General features: G+C 40.5%; 1 protein-coding gene across 1 annotated transcript in view; it reads right to left on the bottom strand.

Moving 5' to 3' along the window:
- Nucleotides 1-11,015, bottom strand: part of LOC114643523 (NACHT, LRR and PYD domains-containing protein 3-like) — a 179,471-nt gene extending 168,456 nt beyond the window's left edge. The window contains exons 1-3 of the mRNA XM_051926729.1: nt 10,863-11,015; nt 6,478-6,549; nt 5,720-6,067 (exon numbers count right to left, since the gene is read on the bottom strand). Of these exons, the coding sequence (XP_051782689.1) occupies nt 5,720-6,067; nt 6,478-6,547 (418 nt within the window). The 5' untranslated portion in view covers nt 6,548-6,549; nt 10,863-11,015. The remainder of the gene's footprint in view (nt 1-5,719; nt 6,068-6,477; nt 6,550-10,862) is intronic.
- Between the last annotated feature and the right edge of the window lie 8,313 nt (nt 11,016-19,328).

Raw genomic sequence — 19,328 nt, 5'->3', positions numbered from 1 at the left:
CTTCTTTTTTATATCGGGAACCGTGCAGCTTTGTGAACTTGAGCTTTTGAGTTTCTCCATCATGCTATGGCACTCGATCAACTTCCTTTTGTTGATTATAGCACTGTTTAAACCAACAAATAGTACGTTTTTCTTTGCCTCCACTTGGTGTTCGCTGAAATTCTTCTATTTATCCCCTGTGCTTTTGCCATTGCTTTTTCACAGAACGCTGAGCTTAAGGGCTATTTATATTGATTTACATGTTCAAAGAGGCGTAATTCTGGTAGCAGGCGCGTGCACGTGCGTTACTTTTCACGATCATCAGGATTTATGTAGCAGAAGAACGTGGAAGTTGGCGTACGCATAGATTCATGTATCTGGAATTTTTTGTGCATATGCACATTTACGCTTTTGTCCGTACGCCATGTTTTAGTGTGAATTCTATGCACAGCGTTATGCATGAGGCCCCAGCACTTGCTATCTATAGAAATTTTCAGATGACTCCTCCATCATAGGCTGCATTAATAACAGAGACGAGTCAGAGTACAGGCTGTGGAAGACTTTGTCTTTAGTGCAGCTCAAGATCAGTAAGACAAAAAGAGCTGGTGGTGGATTTCCAGTGTGAGTAAAGAACCTCTGAGACATGTCACCAACGTTTCCTCTAAGCTGCACAGGTACCTGGCAAAAAATTGCCGCACACCAAATGGTGTGGCTGTTGAACTTCATCGTGAGATTCTACACTTGGTCTAACAACACTGTGTTGCTCACCGGGAAGACCTTGTCATTGATGACGCCTTCAAGCATGTTCAGTTAATGCAGAACATTGAGATGCTACTGCGAACAGGGTATATGATGTTTTATTGGTGAAAACAAACAGAATTCACTGAACTGGCAGCAGTTCTAGACAATGATTCGGTTACATTTCATCAACTGAATGAAGTGTGATGGCTTTCTAGACATTTTGCACTAAGTGCTTTTATCAGAAATATTCCCATTTTGATTGAATACTGTAAGAAGCAGGTCGAACAATGTAATGATCGAATCAGCAAATACTGCACTAAACAGCTGGCCAACCCGCAGATTCGAGCTGCACTAATAATATTCGATGATGTGGTTGGCGAATTAGCTGAATTGAGCAGATTATTACAGCGAAGCAACTTGACACCAATTGAAGTGTTTCAGTTTGTGAAGGTGAGAATATTAAGGTTGCATGCTCAGTACTTGGGCGAGAACGTGCACTGAAGTGAGGAAGCAAAAACCTTTATAAATGGCGATAAGGAAGTCAATGGGGCACCTACTGTTCAGTTTGTTGAATGTATCTGTTTGCACATGGAGGCTCACTTTCCTGAATATTAATTGATAGACTGGAGGTTGTTCGAAGGCACAGTTATTTCCAACACAGCTAACTTTGGTAATGGAGAAATAGAAATCACAAAACTGGTTGAAAGGTACCGTCATTTTCTTCCCCAGTCAACTGAGATGAATGAGCTGTAAAAGACAGTGATGATGCAGTATCGCAGTTTTTGATTTGTCGTGTCTGAAAAACTCAAAACCGGGCTGCTTTGGACATTTATATATAGTTCAATTTGTACTCAAAGAAAAAGAATTTGCGATGCTGGCTTGCCTCGTAGATATCTGTGCAATGTTTCAAGGATCGACTGCCGATTGTGAATGCGGTTTCAGTCTCATGAATGACATCAAGACAAAATGTCGTAACCGACTTGAGGCAGAACTTTTGAACATGCTGATGCGCATAAAGTCGTATCAAAACTCTGGATGAACAGTCAATTTGGATCATTTTTTAGCAGTGTTGGTGTGCGCTCAAGGACAGGCGTCAAACTGTAACAGTATAATTTTAACCACTGCTTTCATGTCTTCATAAGTCCTTTGATGAGCAATGGAGTTACTAGTCTTACATGCTGTTTTCTTCTTTAAAAATTCTTTCATTATCTCCTTGTGGTGGACTGATTTGTAGCATGTAAGTTGATAAATGCAGTATTTTGTATGTCTTTATTTATAAGCTAAACAAAACAAATGTAACATTAGGTAGTGTTTCAGGAGGCCTGTTTAATTTACCTAACAAAACACCCCCCACCTTCAGTCTTTAGGACTGACTCAGGATGTGAAATGTGGTGAGAGGGATGGTGCATCTATGAAACCAGCTAGGTAAGGGTGACTGTGTTTGGACTAAGAGCCTATAAGCCAGCCGTCAGCCACAGGAAGGACATAAATTGACTAATCAAAGCAATGGGGCATGAGTTGTACCTGAACACTTTCAGTGGTAACTAGTCAGGAAGGGACTGGAACATTAATTCAGTTGGTCTAACGCATGGCTGCTTATGATTAGTTTGGAATTGAAGACTATTCTGTACTATGACACCCCATTGGTTTAAGAATGGCATATAATTGGTCACCTTCCCTTTACCCCTCTCTCTCTCATCTTCTGGTCATGAAGAAGAGACCATGATGAAGACAACTCTATCTCAGCAGCCACATTAAGGCAGATGTGTAGCCTGTTTCAATACTAAGGTCTACACAATAAAGAGTATTAAAGGGGGAAAATAGGGTCACCACAGGACCTTACATGATAAAAAAATCCTTATTTATCCACCTCATAGTTTTTTTTTTAATTTCTCATTGCTTTTAAATTTTGGGATGAACTTGTCCTGCAGTATTTGTTATACATTTTAAACCTGCCGCACATCTCTCCACATCTCTGCGACTATGTTCACACTTGGACGCTGATTCCATTTTTTCTTATTTAAACTTTACCACATCTATTCAAATTGTGCCCTGCTAAAGTTAAATTTATCTGTTTTATTTTTAGAAGATGCACTCTGCTAAACACTGTGAAATCTGTTCTGTTATGGTCACTACATCCTAATGATTCAAGCACCTTTACATCCTCAATTCTATCCTGATTATTACAAAATACTAAATCCAGACAGGCTTCACCCCGTGTTGGTGCTTTAACATTCTGTGTTAACAAACAGTCATTGATTACTTCTAAAAACTCCTGCTCTTGTACTCCGCCATCTGTAAGGTTATCCCAGTTAATATTTGGATAATTAAAGTCTCCCATGACTATAATATCTCCCTGTAAACTTGCCTTTTTGATATTACTAACCAGATGTGTGTTGAAGTTACTGTCTGAATTGGGTGGTCTATGACACACTCCTAATATGAGGTCTCGATTCCTGATGCTGTCCGGTCATATCAACACATAGCCACTAAGGTGGATTCACCATCCAAGTGATGGAGCTTTCCATTTAAATTCTAAAAAGCGACTTCCCCAAATTTTCGGTTTTGCCTGTACCTGTCTATGTTTTACTCCTGCCCATTTCTATTATGTAGCCACATTTCTGCTATTTCTGTTAAATCAAATTATGTGTAGCTGCAAGTAAATTAAACTGGATTTCTAATTTTAATACGCCTAAGATTAAGACAAGCAATTCTGAATGCATTATTTAGGTTACTTTAGCTTTTTGACTGCATTTTAGAATGTTCCAAGTGATCTTGCCTGTCTGCCTGTCCCTTCATGTGACGTTGTAAACCTGGCCTGCACCCCCAACCAGTCCTTGACTAACCTCCTCACATGCCTGCCCCCCACATTGATACCCCTTCTGTTCAAATGTAACCCATCATGGCTGAACATCTGCTCCAAAAGGAGTCCTAATATCCCATAAATCTTTTATCCAACACCAATATTTGAGTCACATGTTAAGCCTTCTAATCTACTCCATCTTACCTAGAATGGTGTCTGGCTCAGGCAGAACTTCAAAGAAGACCACCTTGTCAGTTCTGTGCCTCAGCTTAGAAACTAACTCTTTACATTTGGATTGCACATTAACATTTACTTATTTGGCTAAGGCCTTTATCATTTGTGATATGATTGGTTACATTTCTTTTGGTTTTCCAATAGATGGGTCAACTGACTTGCTCAGGGTCACACAGTGTCACTAGTGGGATTTGAACCCACAACCTTAGGATTTTAAGTCTAAAGCCTACACCACACTGCCTGGATAGTAGAACTGATAGTCTGCCATTATTTATGTAATTTGTTCTAATGGGATTCATCTCCTCTTCCACCAAGAGTCTATCCACTTTTCCCGGGAGGTCTTCAACCTTTGCACCCAAAAAGCAACACACCATATGAGACTCTCTGTCCCTGGTGCACACCTACATGCCAATCCCCATAATGACTGAGTCCAATACTATTGCTACTTCTCTCAATCAGGAGAGTTTTTTGGAGGTGACCCATTAGGGTTTCCCATCCCTACCTATCACCTCAGAGTTATCAGAGCCATCATCCAGCTCTACAAGGTCCTGAAAATATTGTTCACTTTGAGGTCAGGGTTGAAAACCTTGCACAATATGCACCTTGTGCTTTTGTCTGATTGTGACCCACGTATTTTCTATGTCTGTTCAGGAGTGCCCTCCTGTGCCACTTTGGGGGTTCACACTGTTTTTCTAAAGGAGATCAGGGCTCCAGATTCACTATTTTTTTACTACAATGCCACCTTCTCTTCAAGTTCAGAAACCCTGATCTTGAGGTCCTGGATCAGCTGGCATTCCCTGTAAGCAGACTTCGTCAAAGCCAAAAAGTCCAACATCATGCAGGACTTGCATTGTAAAGGCCTCATGATTACAATTTGTTTGGGTGACAGTTAAGCCCTTCTTAAAATTGAATATAAATTAATTATGAGTTTAACAAACTGCAGGACTTGTTTGATACTCACTGGCCCCCTCTAAGCCCCTGTATTAACCGTTTAAGGTGCCTTCTGTTGCTGTTGCACTTTAAGCTGCCTGCTGAGGGTTTTTATCTCCTACTTGACTTTCCCTTAAGCCTGTCCATTTCCTTCAGTTGTCTCTTTGACGCTTCCTTCCCTTCTAATCCAATACAACTATCAATATTATAAATTCCAAAAAGCCCTTCACCCTCCACTTCTCCCTATGCCAGTGTGTGTCGGTTTGAGGGTGAATTTCCTGACTTCACTCGTAGTCCTTAACTCCTTTCCTTCCTTACTGGTAATCTCAGTCACTGATCCAAAGCTGGCTGATTATTTACTTCTGTCCTACCACTGAGCTGCACTATGCCTGCTGCTGCTTCACCCACCTTTGCCACCGAGATGCACACACACACACACACTCTTCACTCACAATGTGCCCTCACATAAAAAAAAGAAAAAACTTCTAAAGGGAAAAAAATAAGAAAAAATGAAAAGTCCTAGAGAACCCCTTAGTTAAGTTTTACACACAAACAACACACAGCACTAGACTTTCCATGTGATTGTATAGGACGGGCTAATTGACAGAATACTAAATATCAAAGTGTAATGACTCTGTAGTGTAAATAAATTACTATTAGGTGCTATAAATTGACCTTGGACTGAAAAGATGAGGCTGTGTCTTGTTTTAAAAGTCACTTTTATGCTAGTAGACAAAAGTTTGCAAAGTTGGGTTTAAAATGAGAAATTGAAAATCAATTATCTTGGCCATGAGGACACTTGACAAAAGCAGATGGTGCACTGCATATGAGAACTATAATCTGAACTTCAGTGAATAATATAATCTAAGTGTCTGTGCTGAAAAAAAACAGACTGTAACTACAAATGTCAAGAATATTAGAAGCTACATTTACTCAGGAAAAAACGTCTATCAAAAACAGACCACAGTACAGGAGCACATCAGAGCCATTAGAAGGACATGTAAAAAAAGAAAAAATGAAATTTAGAATTACCTTCAACATTCAACGCGATGCGAGCCTCATCTTGCCATAGTCGAGAGGCCACTAAACATGTGTAGAGACCACCGTCAGACACACGGACATCCTGGAGTCTCAGAGACACGTTTCCACTCACGAGCTCTTCTGGGAAAAGTGAAGTCCTTCCCTTATAGGCCTGCAACTGACTCTCGGGTCTAATTTGAAGATTATGGTACAAAAGTACTGGAGAGTAGAAGTCATTTCGAAACCATCGCACCTCAAACCCCTGAGCACTGAGTGGTGGTGAGAGTGAGGCGAGTAGGGTGACATCTTCACCAAGAAGAGCAAAAATGTCAGTAGAAGGTCCAATGATGTCAAACCGCTCTGAAAACAAACCACAGACAGCCGCAGTGAGTGTCAGGATGGAGTCAGTTCATAAGAACAATTCCTTTTAAATCAACAGAGAAGATCTCATCGGGGTTTACATGAAGACTGAATGCTCTTCTGTCATCTTTACAATTTCCCAAATGGAAAAAGTTAATTTATATATTTTTATTTTCTGTCTTACTGACTGTTGTGAACTTTAGCCTCAAACCTCCATTGCCTGACACTCAAATACTGAGTTCAGTAGATGAAGATCAGGATAGAAAAGCAGTTGAAGCAGAAACACCAAAAAAAGAACAAAGTTGTGAGGTACAATGAAAGTCTGACGTGGAACAAAAAGAAATCAATTCTATTTACAGGCAAGAAGCCTTCTGAGCCAAACCAGAATCCCAAATCATACAAATACATACGTGTCCAGGCGACGTGTGTCATGTGGAGTAGAAAGAACACAAAGCAGATCCACCTCTTCTGGACCTTCATGACTGCAAAACAATAAAGAAAATACATTTTGCTCTTAAAAACAGGTTTTGGTTACCGCTAAGGATCCATGTGGGAATTTTTAACGCTTTAGAAATTTTTTTTTCTTTTTTTTTTTGCCTCCACAAGAGCAAAAGTATCTGGGTGTTTAGAGGTGGGCTTGAAAAAGTTACTTGAACTTGTTCTTATTATCTGTATTTGAATTAGCATCGAGGAGGCAGGACAGAAAGCAACAGTAACTGATATTGGCATCTGTAAGTAAATAACGGCGTCATCGTAACAGCGAGTCCTTAGTTTAAAGGAAAAGAAAAGAAAAAAGAAGGCTACAGCTGACTTCAGAGCGCGGGCTCTAAAGGTGAAGGCTCAGTGGCCATCGTTAAGACTCTGATCAGGCACAAGGGGCTGTAGGAGCAGATAAGATAGTAAAGTTTACTTTATTTGTTTATTTTAGATTAAACAGTCCTTAAGGGTCGGAGGTAGAACAGTTAAGTGGGCAACAGCATAAGGGCTCATTAATACAAACAGTGTGAGTGGAGAGATTATAAGTAAGAGGAGTGCAAAGTTAGGAGAAGAGACAGAGAAAAGTAAAGTTAACCTCATAGAAAGACAAACAACAGGCAGCTGAGAGGGAGAACAGTACAGGAGCTTAAGGGGACAAAAGGTGTAAAATATCTGTAGCAGATCTTAGTGTTACTATTTAAGTTAAATTATTTAATTTTAAAAAAAGAAAAAGTTAAGGCAGTTTTACTAATACTAAATCAAATTTTAATAATAAGGCCAGTGCAATGCAAGTCCTGTTGGATGTTGGACTTTTTAGATGATTTGGAAGAGCCAGTTGTCTATGAGGGCCACATCTGCAGGAGATGCCAGCTGATCCAGCACCTCAAGCTCAGGGTCACTGAACTGGAGGAGGAGTTGGCTGACCTGTGTTGTAATAGAGAATTGGCGGACTTGGCCCAGGTGTCCTTTTGGTCTGTGCCAGTTGGAAGAGGATGAATGATGTGAGATATAAGTGACTGATGGCCACCAGTGAAGGGTTGTAGCTGCTCTTGTATCATCTGATTTAAGAAGGAACAGCCCCACTAATTAAGCCCTCGATTACTCAGTTATCCATTAAAGTTCTCCATATTGTAGGCCTAACATAAGGCTCAAAGGCTGCTGTATAAATGATTTTTGTGCCTGACCTTTGCCTGTTTTCATGCAGTCTATCACTGACTGAATAAAAGGACCTGTTCTTGAAGTTTTAAAGTCAGATTTCAGCATCTGAGACAACACGACAGCTGAGTCCATTACCTAACAAAGGCCAGATACTAAAGTTAGACAAACTAACGCTCTGTGTCAGATTTAGATTGTATGTGTTGGGAAAGTCATGTGAAGCAAAAATCACATTGATGTGCTGATTTTTGATTATTTGTACTGCCTACAACACTCATATTTGGATTGACTCATTTTAGGCTGTAAACTTTACATCAAAGACTTTCCACCACAGATTAGGAGGGTGTCCATTTGGTCTTTTAGCTGGGATCTCCCTGGTGTTCAGTCCCAAACGTTATCTGCGTTTATCAGATATTTAGTTTATGTTGCGTTTTTATTTACTTGGTTCTTTTTACTAGTGACTTTATTTATACTTTATTAGTTTTCCCACTCAAAGAGAATTCTTTTATTTGTTAAGGTTCTTTTTTCTTTTTCCTTTTTAATTATTGTTTCCACTGAGCTCCTTCATAACCAGCCATGGTTATGGTTTAACTTAATGTTAAAGGGTCATCTTTGCTATTTTTAAACTTAATAAACATTTGACCACATGGGTTTAATCAATGGAAATCAAATAAAAATGTTTTAACTAATACAACATACTCAACTGAAAGAGCCATGATAACGCCTCCTCCACTCACCTGTCTTCACTACAAGGCACAATGCTAATAAAATAAATAAAACATTCACATAATGCCCTCCGACAAGACAACAAGTGTGCAGCCTCCTCTGGCTCTTAAGCTAACAGGCCTGTCAGATTCTTCTCCATCTCTGTATTTTTAACACTGTCTGCTCTTTTTCTATTCTAAATGGGAGCTCCTGCACTAAACAGACTCCATCTAGCTGTCCTCACTCGTACAAAGAGTGTCCTTTTAATTAAAGAACAAAATGACAAGCCCTGACCTCCTCAAAGCAGCTCCTCTTTACATTTCAGAGGCAGATGCACGTCTCTGTCTTAATTCTTTTCCTGTTCAGTTTCTGGCCCCCTTTTTCTCCCACTCTAAGCTCAGACAGACAGCATGTTCATCTGCCTTTCCTCTCCAGGCACAGATTTTTACTCCTTAAATTCCAGGTTCTCGGCTTCCTCAGTCCCATGATGCTTTGCCAAGATGAGAGCTACAACTCCATTACGAGACAGCCGGATTGAATGATGTCTGGGTTTTTCTTGTTTGTCTCATTATTAAACACAGCTGGTGGGGGGTTTAGGTGGGTGTTAATCTGATCACAAACTGCAAGGTTGAATTTAGAGCTGCAGCCCTGTATTCTTCCATCATTCCATTAACATTACCCATGATTCAATACAGGCATTCATGATATCCACACTGGGAGCACAGAAAAGCCCAGGGAGATACACAAGGACCTCCTCATTCTTCTACCTTCCCAAGTGAGATCCAGAAGCCACCATCAGCCAACAAAGAACTCAATGACCACATTGTCAGGGCAGCAGTGAAGAGTGCAGGCCAGTTATCTTGTGGTCACATGACTCCAGGAAGTCTGATAAAAAGGGGAAGCAGGACTGTTAGAGTCAGTTCACTTCAGGTAGGATGCCAAGAGGATCTCCGCTATGTGACAACTGCAAATCCTGTATAAAGAGAACTTAAAGGCAGCGACACAGAGGGGTCACCCATGTCTCTGCATGTGGGCTTATTTTCCAAAGTGGTGAAATAAACAATCAAGAAAAAGCTCTGCGGACCTAAAGAGCTGTGTGCTTTGAACCAATGAACTACAAGGTGTCAATCATTTGAGCAGGTGGGCTCCCAGAAACCCTTCTAACCACTGTTTGCAATAAAACAACAGAAGAGCAAGTAGCTTCTGCACTGATTAAACAAATAAAAGAGCCTGACGAGCTCTCACTCAATATACTGATGAGTATTACTAAGAGTCTTGTTCAGTTTTCTGTCTACACTTGAGTCAAATGCACTGACCCATCTTAGGAAACATGGTAGGAAAATGGGAGTTGCTAGAGGGAGACCCACAAAGACACAGGGAGGACACATAGACTTCTCTTGAGAAATAACTGGGCAGGATTAAAACCTAGGACGGTGGATCCATAAGGTGGCAGAACTAACCACGATGCTGCGCCACTGCTGCAAGGCCTGGCTGAATATCAAATTCCTAAAACAAATCCTAACAGCAAAAATCACACATTAAGAAGGTGAAGTGTTCTATGAGAAGAAACTAATGTCCCATTAGTCGCCATCTCTGGATTTAATTGTGCTGCATAGCAGAAAAACTAAACCAATGCTATGATCAATGGTCAGTTGTCCATCATATGAACACTTCTGCAGTGACTGTCCATGATTGTAACAACATAGGAAGAAAAAACACACACACAGACATAGAGAGTGGCACACTTTCATTAGGACCACCGAAAATAAACAGATGGAGCAAACTGTGAGCAGACATTAAAGAAACAGCAAGTGTGAGAAGTTGCTGATAAACCTGAAAGAGAAGGGAGCTTCTCAAACATTGTGACCATAAATACACCAGCCATGTCCTCATTTAAAGATCCTGGAGGAAAACAAAAACCTTTGTTCACTTTGTAACCATTGATGGAAAATAAAGAATCAGAAACCTCAGTGGTCACTAAAGCACTGCAGACTGTGACATTCAGGTCACCAATGCCAGTCTGTCTTCCAAGGACTGCATCTGAGGCACCATTAAGAGTCAAATCTGCAGTTCCTATCTGTCCTGTTCATCTCGTCCATTTTAAAACAGACAGAACTAGGAGGATATGGCATGTGACTGTTACTAACCTTTTAATTATGTGATCATCTCCTTAATGGTCAAGCGATGAGACCACTGACCCCTCACTTCTAGCGAGCACCTCTCACAGTCAAGCACTGTGGTGCAGTGGTGCCTCCCTGATGCTGAAAGGCTTACAAGCTGAGCCCGAGTATTTGATCAGTGTGTGGTTACCGTTTGTTAAAACCTGTGTTTTGAATCCTCACCTGGTTTTCACACTTTTTGTCTTTAACTCCTGTGTGTTTTCTCTGCTATTTTCACTGTCAGCTCACTAATCACAGTCCAATGAAGATAAAAACTCAAACTTACTTTTTTCATTTACCTGCCTTCACTTCTTTCCTCGTTTTCTTCTGTCACAGATTGTGTTTTTGGGGATTCAAAGAAGAGCAGATCTTTACAAAATCATCAGTGAGTTTATAAAGCATATCCAGTCGTAATAAAGTCAGACCTTCACAGCTCCCGCCTGGAGATTGCGCTGCTCGGCCGTCTGTTTCTTTTTCACTTTAACTTGGTAGCCATCCAGAAGAAACACACCTGAGTCTTAAAGAGACAGAAGAAGTTGAAAATAAACTGAAAATAAAACTCAAATAAACTAAATGTGAAACTTGTGATGGAGATGACCAGACTTTTTACCTGTTCAGAAGTACAAATTTTCACACAGACAGGACACCCCAAGACACAGAAGAACGTTTCATAGAGAGGAGCTCCAGAAGTGCAGACGAGGAGTCGCAGCAGGTTAAGACTGTGATGTTCATATAGAATACAATTCAGTTTCTTTAAAGTAGTTTATCAGGGTTAATTAAGAAGGTGTAAGCAGATTTCTCTCATCATTTTAGTACAACAGGAATCTTTGATGTATATAAAAAGCAAAAGTAAAAATCAGTTTCAGGAAATTAAATAAGACTGAAAGACACTAAGCTGAGTTCAAAAGCAGGTGTCTTTAAGGCCGATTCCTACACGATGTGACACTTCACGGCATATTCAATTTAAAATTTCAAACTGAACTAGAAAACATAAAGCCACTGACCTACTTGACACATCAATTCCAGACAATGAGTACAAATACGGAAATATAAAAGCAAAAAGTCAAAAGAACAACCATAATTACAATCAACACAGTCAAAAGAGAACAACCACCTGTGTTGTGTGGGTGTTTCTTTGGCGTGCACTAACAAATGTTGAAATGAAGACTCTGGTTGGATAGCCATCTTCTCCCATTCCATCTTTGCTGACCTCATTAATTTATGATGGCCAGTTTGGTAGGATACATTGTCTTGTGCGTCTTATGATGGCATTGATGGCGATGCCCATCCAAGCCTGGTTCTCCTTTTCCCTTCTCTCTTCCTGCACTTGAAATCCGGTGGCAAAGCAGATATGAAGGAGGTACGATGTGTGCTAAAGAAAAAGCTGAATGAAGGGATGGAAGCTTACAAAGCTAAAATAGAAAACAATCTCACTCAAAATTAACATGAAAGATGTCTGAAATGGACTGGGAGTAAATACGGGACTCAAGCAATCCAGGGCTCAGTGATGGAAGGGGATGTGGACAAAAGTAACACCCTGAACAAATTGTAATAAATTTTACTTCCCACAGCCACCTTCTTTCAATGACCAGTCCCCCTGCTGCATTCCTACTACATCAACTGGAATGGCCAGTGACTAGTCCACCTCTGACCATCAGTGTGAAACTGTCCATAACTAAAGACCAAATGAGGAGACAACTCAGGAAGCTACACACAGGAAAAATTGCAGGACCGACCAAATGGAGTCAGTCCTTGAGTTCATAATGCCTGTATGGTGTCCTCTGTCACCCATTCAGTCTGTCACTAAGGGTTTAGAAAGTGCCACTGCTGTGGAAAACATTCTTCATTAATCCTGCTTCAAAGAAGGCAGGCACCTCTTCACCTAATGACTACAGAGCAGTAGCATTGACATCTCCCATCATGAAGACCTCTGAGTGGCTGGTCATGGACTATATGAGTCCTCCTGTGGTAGACCACCTGGACCCACTGCAGTTTACCTAACAGACAAAGATTGGAGTGGAGGATGCAATTATCTGTCTGCTCCACAAGACTTATTCTCACCTGGACAAAGCTGGCTGTACTGTGAGGATTCATTTTTTTGATTTCTCCAGCACCTTCCATACTATCCAGTCATCCCTGTTAAGGGGTCAGCTCAGAGATAAGCAGATGGATGAGCCTGCCAGGTAGACCACAGTTTATGAGACTCAAGAACTGTGTGGGCAACACTGGAGCACCACATGAACAGGCCTGTCTGTTTCACTCTTCACTCTGTACACCTTTGACTAGAAACAGAACAGCAGGTCAGGTCACTTGCAGAAATTCTCAGATAGTTCAGCACTTATTGGTTCACCAGAGCTGTCAACAACTCATTTCCTGTCACATGAAAACATTGTGTTAATTCACCAGCAGTGTGTTGTGGTTGTTATGGTGGTATGATGCCCACATAGACCAGGATGATGGTACAGAAATTAAACTAAAAACTCCATGGCACTTACAGAGAGTGCATCCACAATCCTTGGCATGAATCCAGAAACAAGAAGGGGCCATTGCTAAGTAATGTCCAGGAAAGCAGCCATTCATTGAAGGAGTTGTCCTGTGGAGACAAGCCAGTAATGTGCATGATGGTCTGTTTTAGTATTTCTTCATGAAGTAAATATGCAGCAGATAACATTTTAAAAATGCACTGTGCTGCTCCACAGTGTTGTGAATGAGTGGACTAAAATGTAATTCATTTGACTGTAATGCAGAGGATTATCTGCCTGGTGCAGCAGTGAAAAAAAAAACAACACTGGTTAACACGAAGGTGAGAATGAGGCTTGAGGGTGCAAAGTTCTTTATTTTCCTCCACAAAAAAAACTTTAATTCCCATTCACCTGCAAAACAATTTTAGTGTCATTTTCACAAGACCTGATGTGAATAAAATGTACCTGTGTCACCCACCACTAATGATCATTGACTGGGGTCACTTGAAGAACTGCCAAGTCTGGCAACAGCTGATGGCTCCACCAGGTAAATCATCTGGAGCTCTTCAGTTGACAATTGCATTCAAACCCAGGAAGATGTTTAAATTCCAAAGTGCTGAGGCCATCACCTTCCATCCTCACAGTAGCTAATGACTATTCCTTCAGGTTCAATTCAATTCAATTCAATTCACATCAATTCACTTTATTTCCATGTAGCACTCATCATTTAGTGCAGGCTCAGAGTGCCATAACAAGCTCACAAGTAAATTCAATTACATACTGTAACTGCGTTTTCCCAAAATTACCAAAGTTCAGCAGCTCTAGCATACAAAAAGGGATTCAACAAAATCCTAACCCGTCAAAATGATTCCACAGACAAAATATCTTCATTTTTAAAAGCTTTAGTAAAAATTCAAAGTAAAACAGTTCACACAAAAAAAGAGAAAATTGATAGAGCAAGAAAAAAAAAGCTCTTGCTAAGAAAAGTTCTGTTTAAAGCTTAATATTCTTATTTCATTTCTTTAAGTGTGCTTATACAGTTAAACCATTTCTAAGCATTTCTGAACCATTTCAAAATGACGGTCAGAAAATTGTATGCCTATCCCATTTCGATGTTGAAAATGGGTCTTTTAAGTCCCTGTGACTAATGACTATGACTAATCAAACACTAATATGAATTTAACTTATCTTAAAGCTTTAACTTTCTAAGATTGTCTCTTACATTTCCCATTTCACAATTCCTTCTTCTTTTCCCATATTCCTGTCAGACTCACTCTGAAATGACAAACAATGATGGTTATAGCTAAATGCCACAAAGATTTGAAAGCATTACAACTCAAAACAGGTCCACCACATAGTGCCACCACAAGTCACTGAGTAGAGAAGAAAACAAGAGACTTAAGAAATAATGAAAAGAACAAGTTCTACAGCTGATCAGAGAGGACACAGAAGAAGGATTACCAGCCGCATCAGCAGCAACAGTCGATACTCTAAAATTAGGAGTCACCATGCTAGACTAGTGAGTCTTGAGCTTTAATTTAGATATTCAGAGTAATGGAGCTTCTCTCATTATTCCTGAGTTTGGGAGCCACAGCTGTGAGGCAGAACTGCTAATCATGGCCCAGCGTGCTGCCCAAAATTAGAAAGTCACTATAAATAGGACTGATTGATTGTTTTTCCCATTTTCCAATCTAAGATTAATCAAACATTGACTCATTTTTGGATGAATAACGTATTCTTTAATTCCTTCTGTTTAGACATTTTTATTCTTCTTTCCTTCATAAAGCATTTGGTAATGATCCCTACAATGAAAGACACAATACATCGTAAGGCAAGTTTACTTGAGCAGCTGAAGAGCAAGCTAAGGAGAAGCCACGGAAGAAGCTGGGATAAGTGCTTCATGAATACCTCACAAAAATGTGCAACACATTGAGAAGATCATGCAGGCAATGAGGCACACAAGTGCCTTGAGCATGGGAATGTATTATGATTATTAATATAAAATGAGAGGAACTGTGCAGCTGAGGAGCTGAAATGTCTGTGTCTGCCATTGCTGTTCATTGTCAGCCATCAGAGTCTAAGCTGAGAGTCAACAGTGAGCACCAAATTCCCCTATATGGTCACTTTATTTGAGATGTTGTTCTAGATGAAACACATGTATACATGTTTAGTTGATCATTTCTGTTCTGTTATATTTAATTGTGACACATTGCACGCAGGGTGGGAACCTGAGACAACTTCAGAGACAGTTGACATCCGAGGATGTGGATTGAGACTTAGTGTCAGTCACAAAGAAGTCTGGGAGACACAAACACAACCAGTAAAGATGAACACATGGTAATGGACATCAGTAGGTGAGCTTCAAGCAGCACATTGAGGAGATATTAGGATGGGCCAGTGGTGACATTTAGATCAGGATGAGAACAATAGGAGAGCTGGTCAGGGAAATAACAGGAGAGGGAAGAGGGCAGCAGGGTTTAGGTCAGCAGTGAAGAGCTCATCATGTTGGCCTGTCTGAAGACCAAGTGCTTAAAGAATCAAACATCAAGATACAGATTTGATCAACAAGGAATACAATCAAAGGAGACCAATCAATCAATGTGTACCAAAAAGTAGAAAATGAGACAGGTGGAGCAAAACTCAGCTCTTTCTTTATTTATGTGTGTCACAATAGCACAGGCACACAAGCTGCACACCAATTTGACTCACTTTGTCTCTCAAGGTTCATCTTGCCATTCATCCCATTGACACTTTTCTTTGTCACACTCACTACTCCCTTTTCACTTTCTCTTCTTCTTTTTGACCCCTCAGGCCCCATGAAAATGACAGATTTAGAACTTACAGTGACCACCTGATGATGAGACCTGTAATGCAGGGTGGAGAGGTTGTCAGCCAGGGTCTTCACCTACCTCTTTACAAAGACTGATGTCAGGTGACATGACACACTCCTTCGGTGGTCTTGAGGGAATTGCAAATGAATCCTGGTATTGTGTGTTTCTGTGGAAAGATAAAAGTCTTCACAAGCATCAAATCTGATTGGCATTTTGAACCCTGAGAGTGATGATAAAGTCTGTCAGCTCACTCATCTCAACTTTGGGTGATGGTAACAAATCGGAGACCAGGAAAGAGATGCAGTTTAATGTCTAAAGTGACATCAAGTTCTTCAGTAAAACACCAAACTCCAACAGTATGGCCAACAGTTAGTCCTTGCGAGCAAACATCCACAGTGGAAAAATTCAGAAGTGATGGACCCCTTAAGTTTTGAATAGTGGTGGTGAGAGGACAGAACTCTAGTCTCTTCTGTCACTCTGTGCTCCTACGTGTAGTCACTGGTCACTCGCTCTGGATACTAGTGCCTTTCTGTCTTAACACTAGAAGCACCATGGCCAGTGCCAGATGGCTTGTGTTTGAAATGTTTCATGATTTTGCCTGTGTGCATCTCACACTCCTAATGTGCTGCACTTCAAATGCCCATGTTGTTGCAACTCCAAAACTATACACAGGAAATGTGACTGATGGCATTTTTCTTTGTTTTAATACACAAAAGACCCCATATGCCACCATTAGCAATTCACATTGAACTTTGGTACCTAGGTGTTAATCACTGTCTCTCTCATCCAGCATAGACTTGGCAGCATTTGGATGTTCTTTTTGCTTTGGAAAATCCACTCTAGATGCCATTATCAAAGTTCTTCTGTGTTGCTACCAAAATGTGAGTTGCTGTCTCTCTCTGTCCTTCAGACTACTATACAATACAGTGATCCCTCGCTATATCGCGCTTCGTCTTTCGCGGCTTCACTCCATCGTGGATTTTAAATGTAAGCATATGTGAATATATATCACTGATTTTTCACTGCTTCGCGGATGTCTGCGGTCTACAGTACGTGTGCTTCCTCAGTTGATTTGCCCATTTGAATTCAAACAAGGGACGCATTTGAATTCAAACAAGGGATGCTATTGGCGGATGGCTGAGAAGCTACCCAATCAGAGCACGCGGTTAAGCTCCTGGGTGCTGTGCTAACTCTCGAGCGTCTCGCGACCATTCTACGAATGGCAAAAGATCTCCAGACATCAGCTGAAGAATGGGACCCGCAAAGGATTCGTTCTTTGCAATTTAAAAATGCTCTTGACAGCGCCACAGAAGTGTATAGGAACCTCTTTACACAAATGAAAAGGCAGCGCCAGCAACTGCCCATCACGATGTTCCTTATACACAAAACACTGTCTAGTACGCCTTCAGTGGACGAAGACAACGGTGGTGCTACACAGTCGCGTGAAGAGGCTCCTTTAGAACAGCTGTAACAGTGCAGTAAATGTCATCATTATATGACAAGTTGGTGAGTACCCAAAACTATTTTTCTACGTACTTCGTACATGTATGTACGTTTATTGTAACTGTGCACACATTTTATACCATTTTTTCCTTGCATTGTTGGTATTTATTGCCGGTGGCCTGTCTATCGTAATGGCTGTAACAAATGTGATATCGGAGACGCTCTACAGTATCTTTAAAATAACATTTTGGTTTTATGTACAACATTTACATGTTAGATTTTTCACGTATTTTTATATCACCTACTCAATTACAATATGTTTAAAACTGTATTACGTATTAAATACAACTCCTCAATGATATACGATACGTATGTTTGTGAGTAGTATATAAACTGTGTTTACATACATAATTTCAACGAATCTTACCTAATAACTAAGAGAATATAAAGGGTTTATGCTGTATAACTGTACGGGGAATATTTATAAACCATGTGGGAGAGTTTATAAGGACTTAAAATATATAAAAATAACCATATAAACATATGGTTTCTACTTCGCGAATTTTCTTATTTCGTGGGTGGCTCTGGAACGCAACCCCCGCGATGGAGGAGGGATTACTGTAATCACAGAAAAATATCACTTATGATCACTTGCATTGCTTCAATACAAAAAATAAAAAAGGCCACAGACTAATGTGAAAAGCTTAAGTGCTGCAGTTATTTCAGTTAGCTAACAAATGCATATAAACTCACCCAAAAGTGCAATGTAGTATTTCTGACACAACTTTGAGGAGCAAGTACATAGTGGACATCTGTTTTGAGAAAGAAGAACTCCAAGAATGCTTTAGAGATGCAGCAGAGCATGGACTTTGTCGATTCTGATGGGGGATCTGACATTGACTTTGAATTAGAGAGTGACATGTTCTCTGATTCTCTACCTTAATCTGATCGTATACCAGATAAGGAGCCTGGGAGTGGGCCGGAGTGCCATACAAAGACATCATGAGCTCCTGCTTACAAAAAGACAGCATTGGTCTCCACAGAAAGAAAGCAGGAGGGGCATAATGGCACAGAGTGGGTGAAGCAAGTCTTGGGTACAGTGCACTGTGGTGCACCATGCTACAGAACTGGTGCTGCAAATAATGAAGTTTCTGCATTTTCCCAACAAAGAAATACGACAGGAGGGTCTGTAGAGTGACACATTTGCTGCTGTTTCAGACACGTGGCCTGCTTTTGTACAGAAGTGCATTTTGTATTATAAGCCTGAGCAGAACATAACGATTGATGAACAAAACCTCCTGACATAATGCCAATGTCCTTTCATCCAGTACATGTCATTCAAATCTGACAAGTGTGGGATCAAATACTGTTGACAGCTGCTGAAGTGAATAGCAAGTGTACTTGTTAAATGTTATTTAGTATTTGGGAAAGATTCCATGTGACCAACAGGAGAATGGCTGTCAGAGACTGTGGTGATGTGACTGGTTGAACCTTTTACTGGCAAAGTGAGAAACATCACCGTGGACAATGTTTTTTTTTTTTAATTGCTTTCCCTTGTGAACAAGCTAATTGAAGAAAAGGCAAGTCTTCTCGATACAGTGAATATAATGAGATGAGAACTGTCACCCACTGCAAAAGACTGCAGTGATGAAGGCTGGAGAAAGCCACACACTCATACTCAGACTCCAAGTAAAAAGTACCTTAGTTCTCAACACCACATATCCCACAATCAGACAGGAAAAGGAAACTGGACCTAGTGATAGACTGCAATCACCCTGCAGGTATGGGGACTATTTCTTATTTTTATCTAAACAGCTCACATTTCAATATTTGGTCACTTTTATACAGTAGTTGGATGTAGATGTGCTTGACCAGATGACAATGCTGTGACCGGACACTGTCTTCTACAACTTGCTAGACTTGGTATGAATGGTGCTGCAGCTATAGACTCTTCAGTACGCGAGCGACTCTCCACGCTAGTGTTTACATCTGGACGGTATATGTGCCCAAAAAAGAGTCTAAGTAAGTA

The sequence above is a fragment of the Erpetoichthys calabaricus genome, chromosome 4 (genome assembly GCF_900747795.2).
Source record: "Erpetoichthys calabaricus chromosome 4, fErpCal1.3, whole genome shotgun sequence".
In the NCBI taxonomy this organism is placed as follows: Eukaryota; Metazoa; Chordata; class Cladistia; order Polypteriformes; family Polypteridae; genus Erpetoichthys; species Erpetoichthys calabaricus.
Note: the sequence above shows the minus strand (reverse complement) of the source record. Positions and strands in the feature narration are given on the sequence as shown.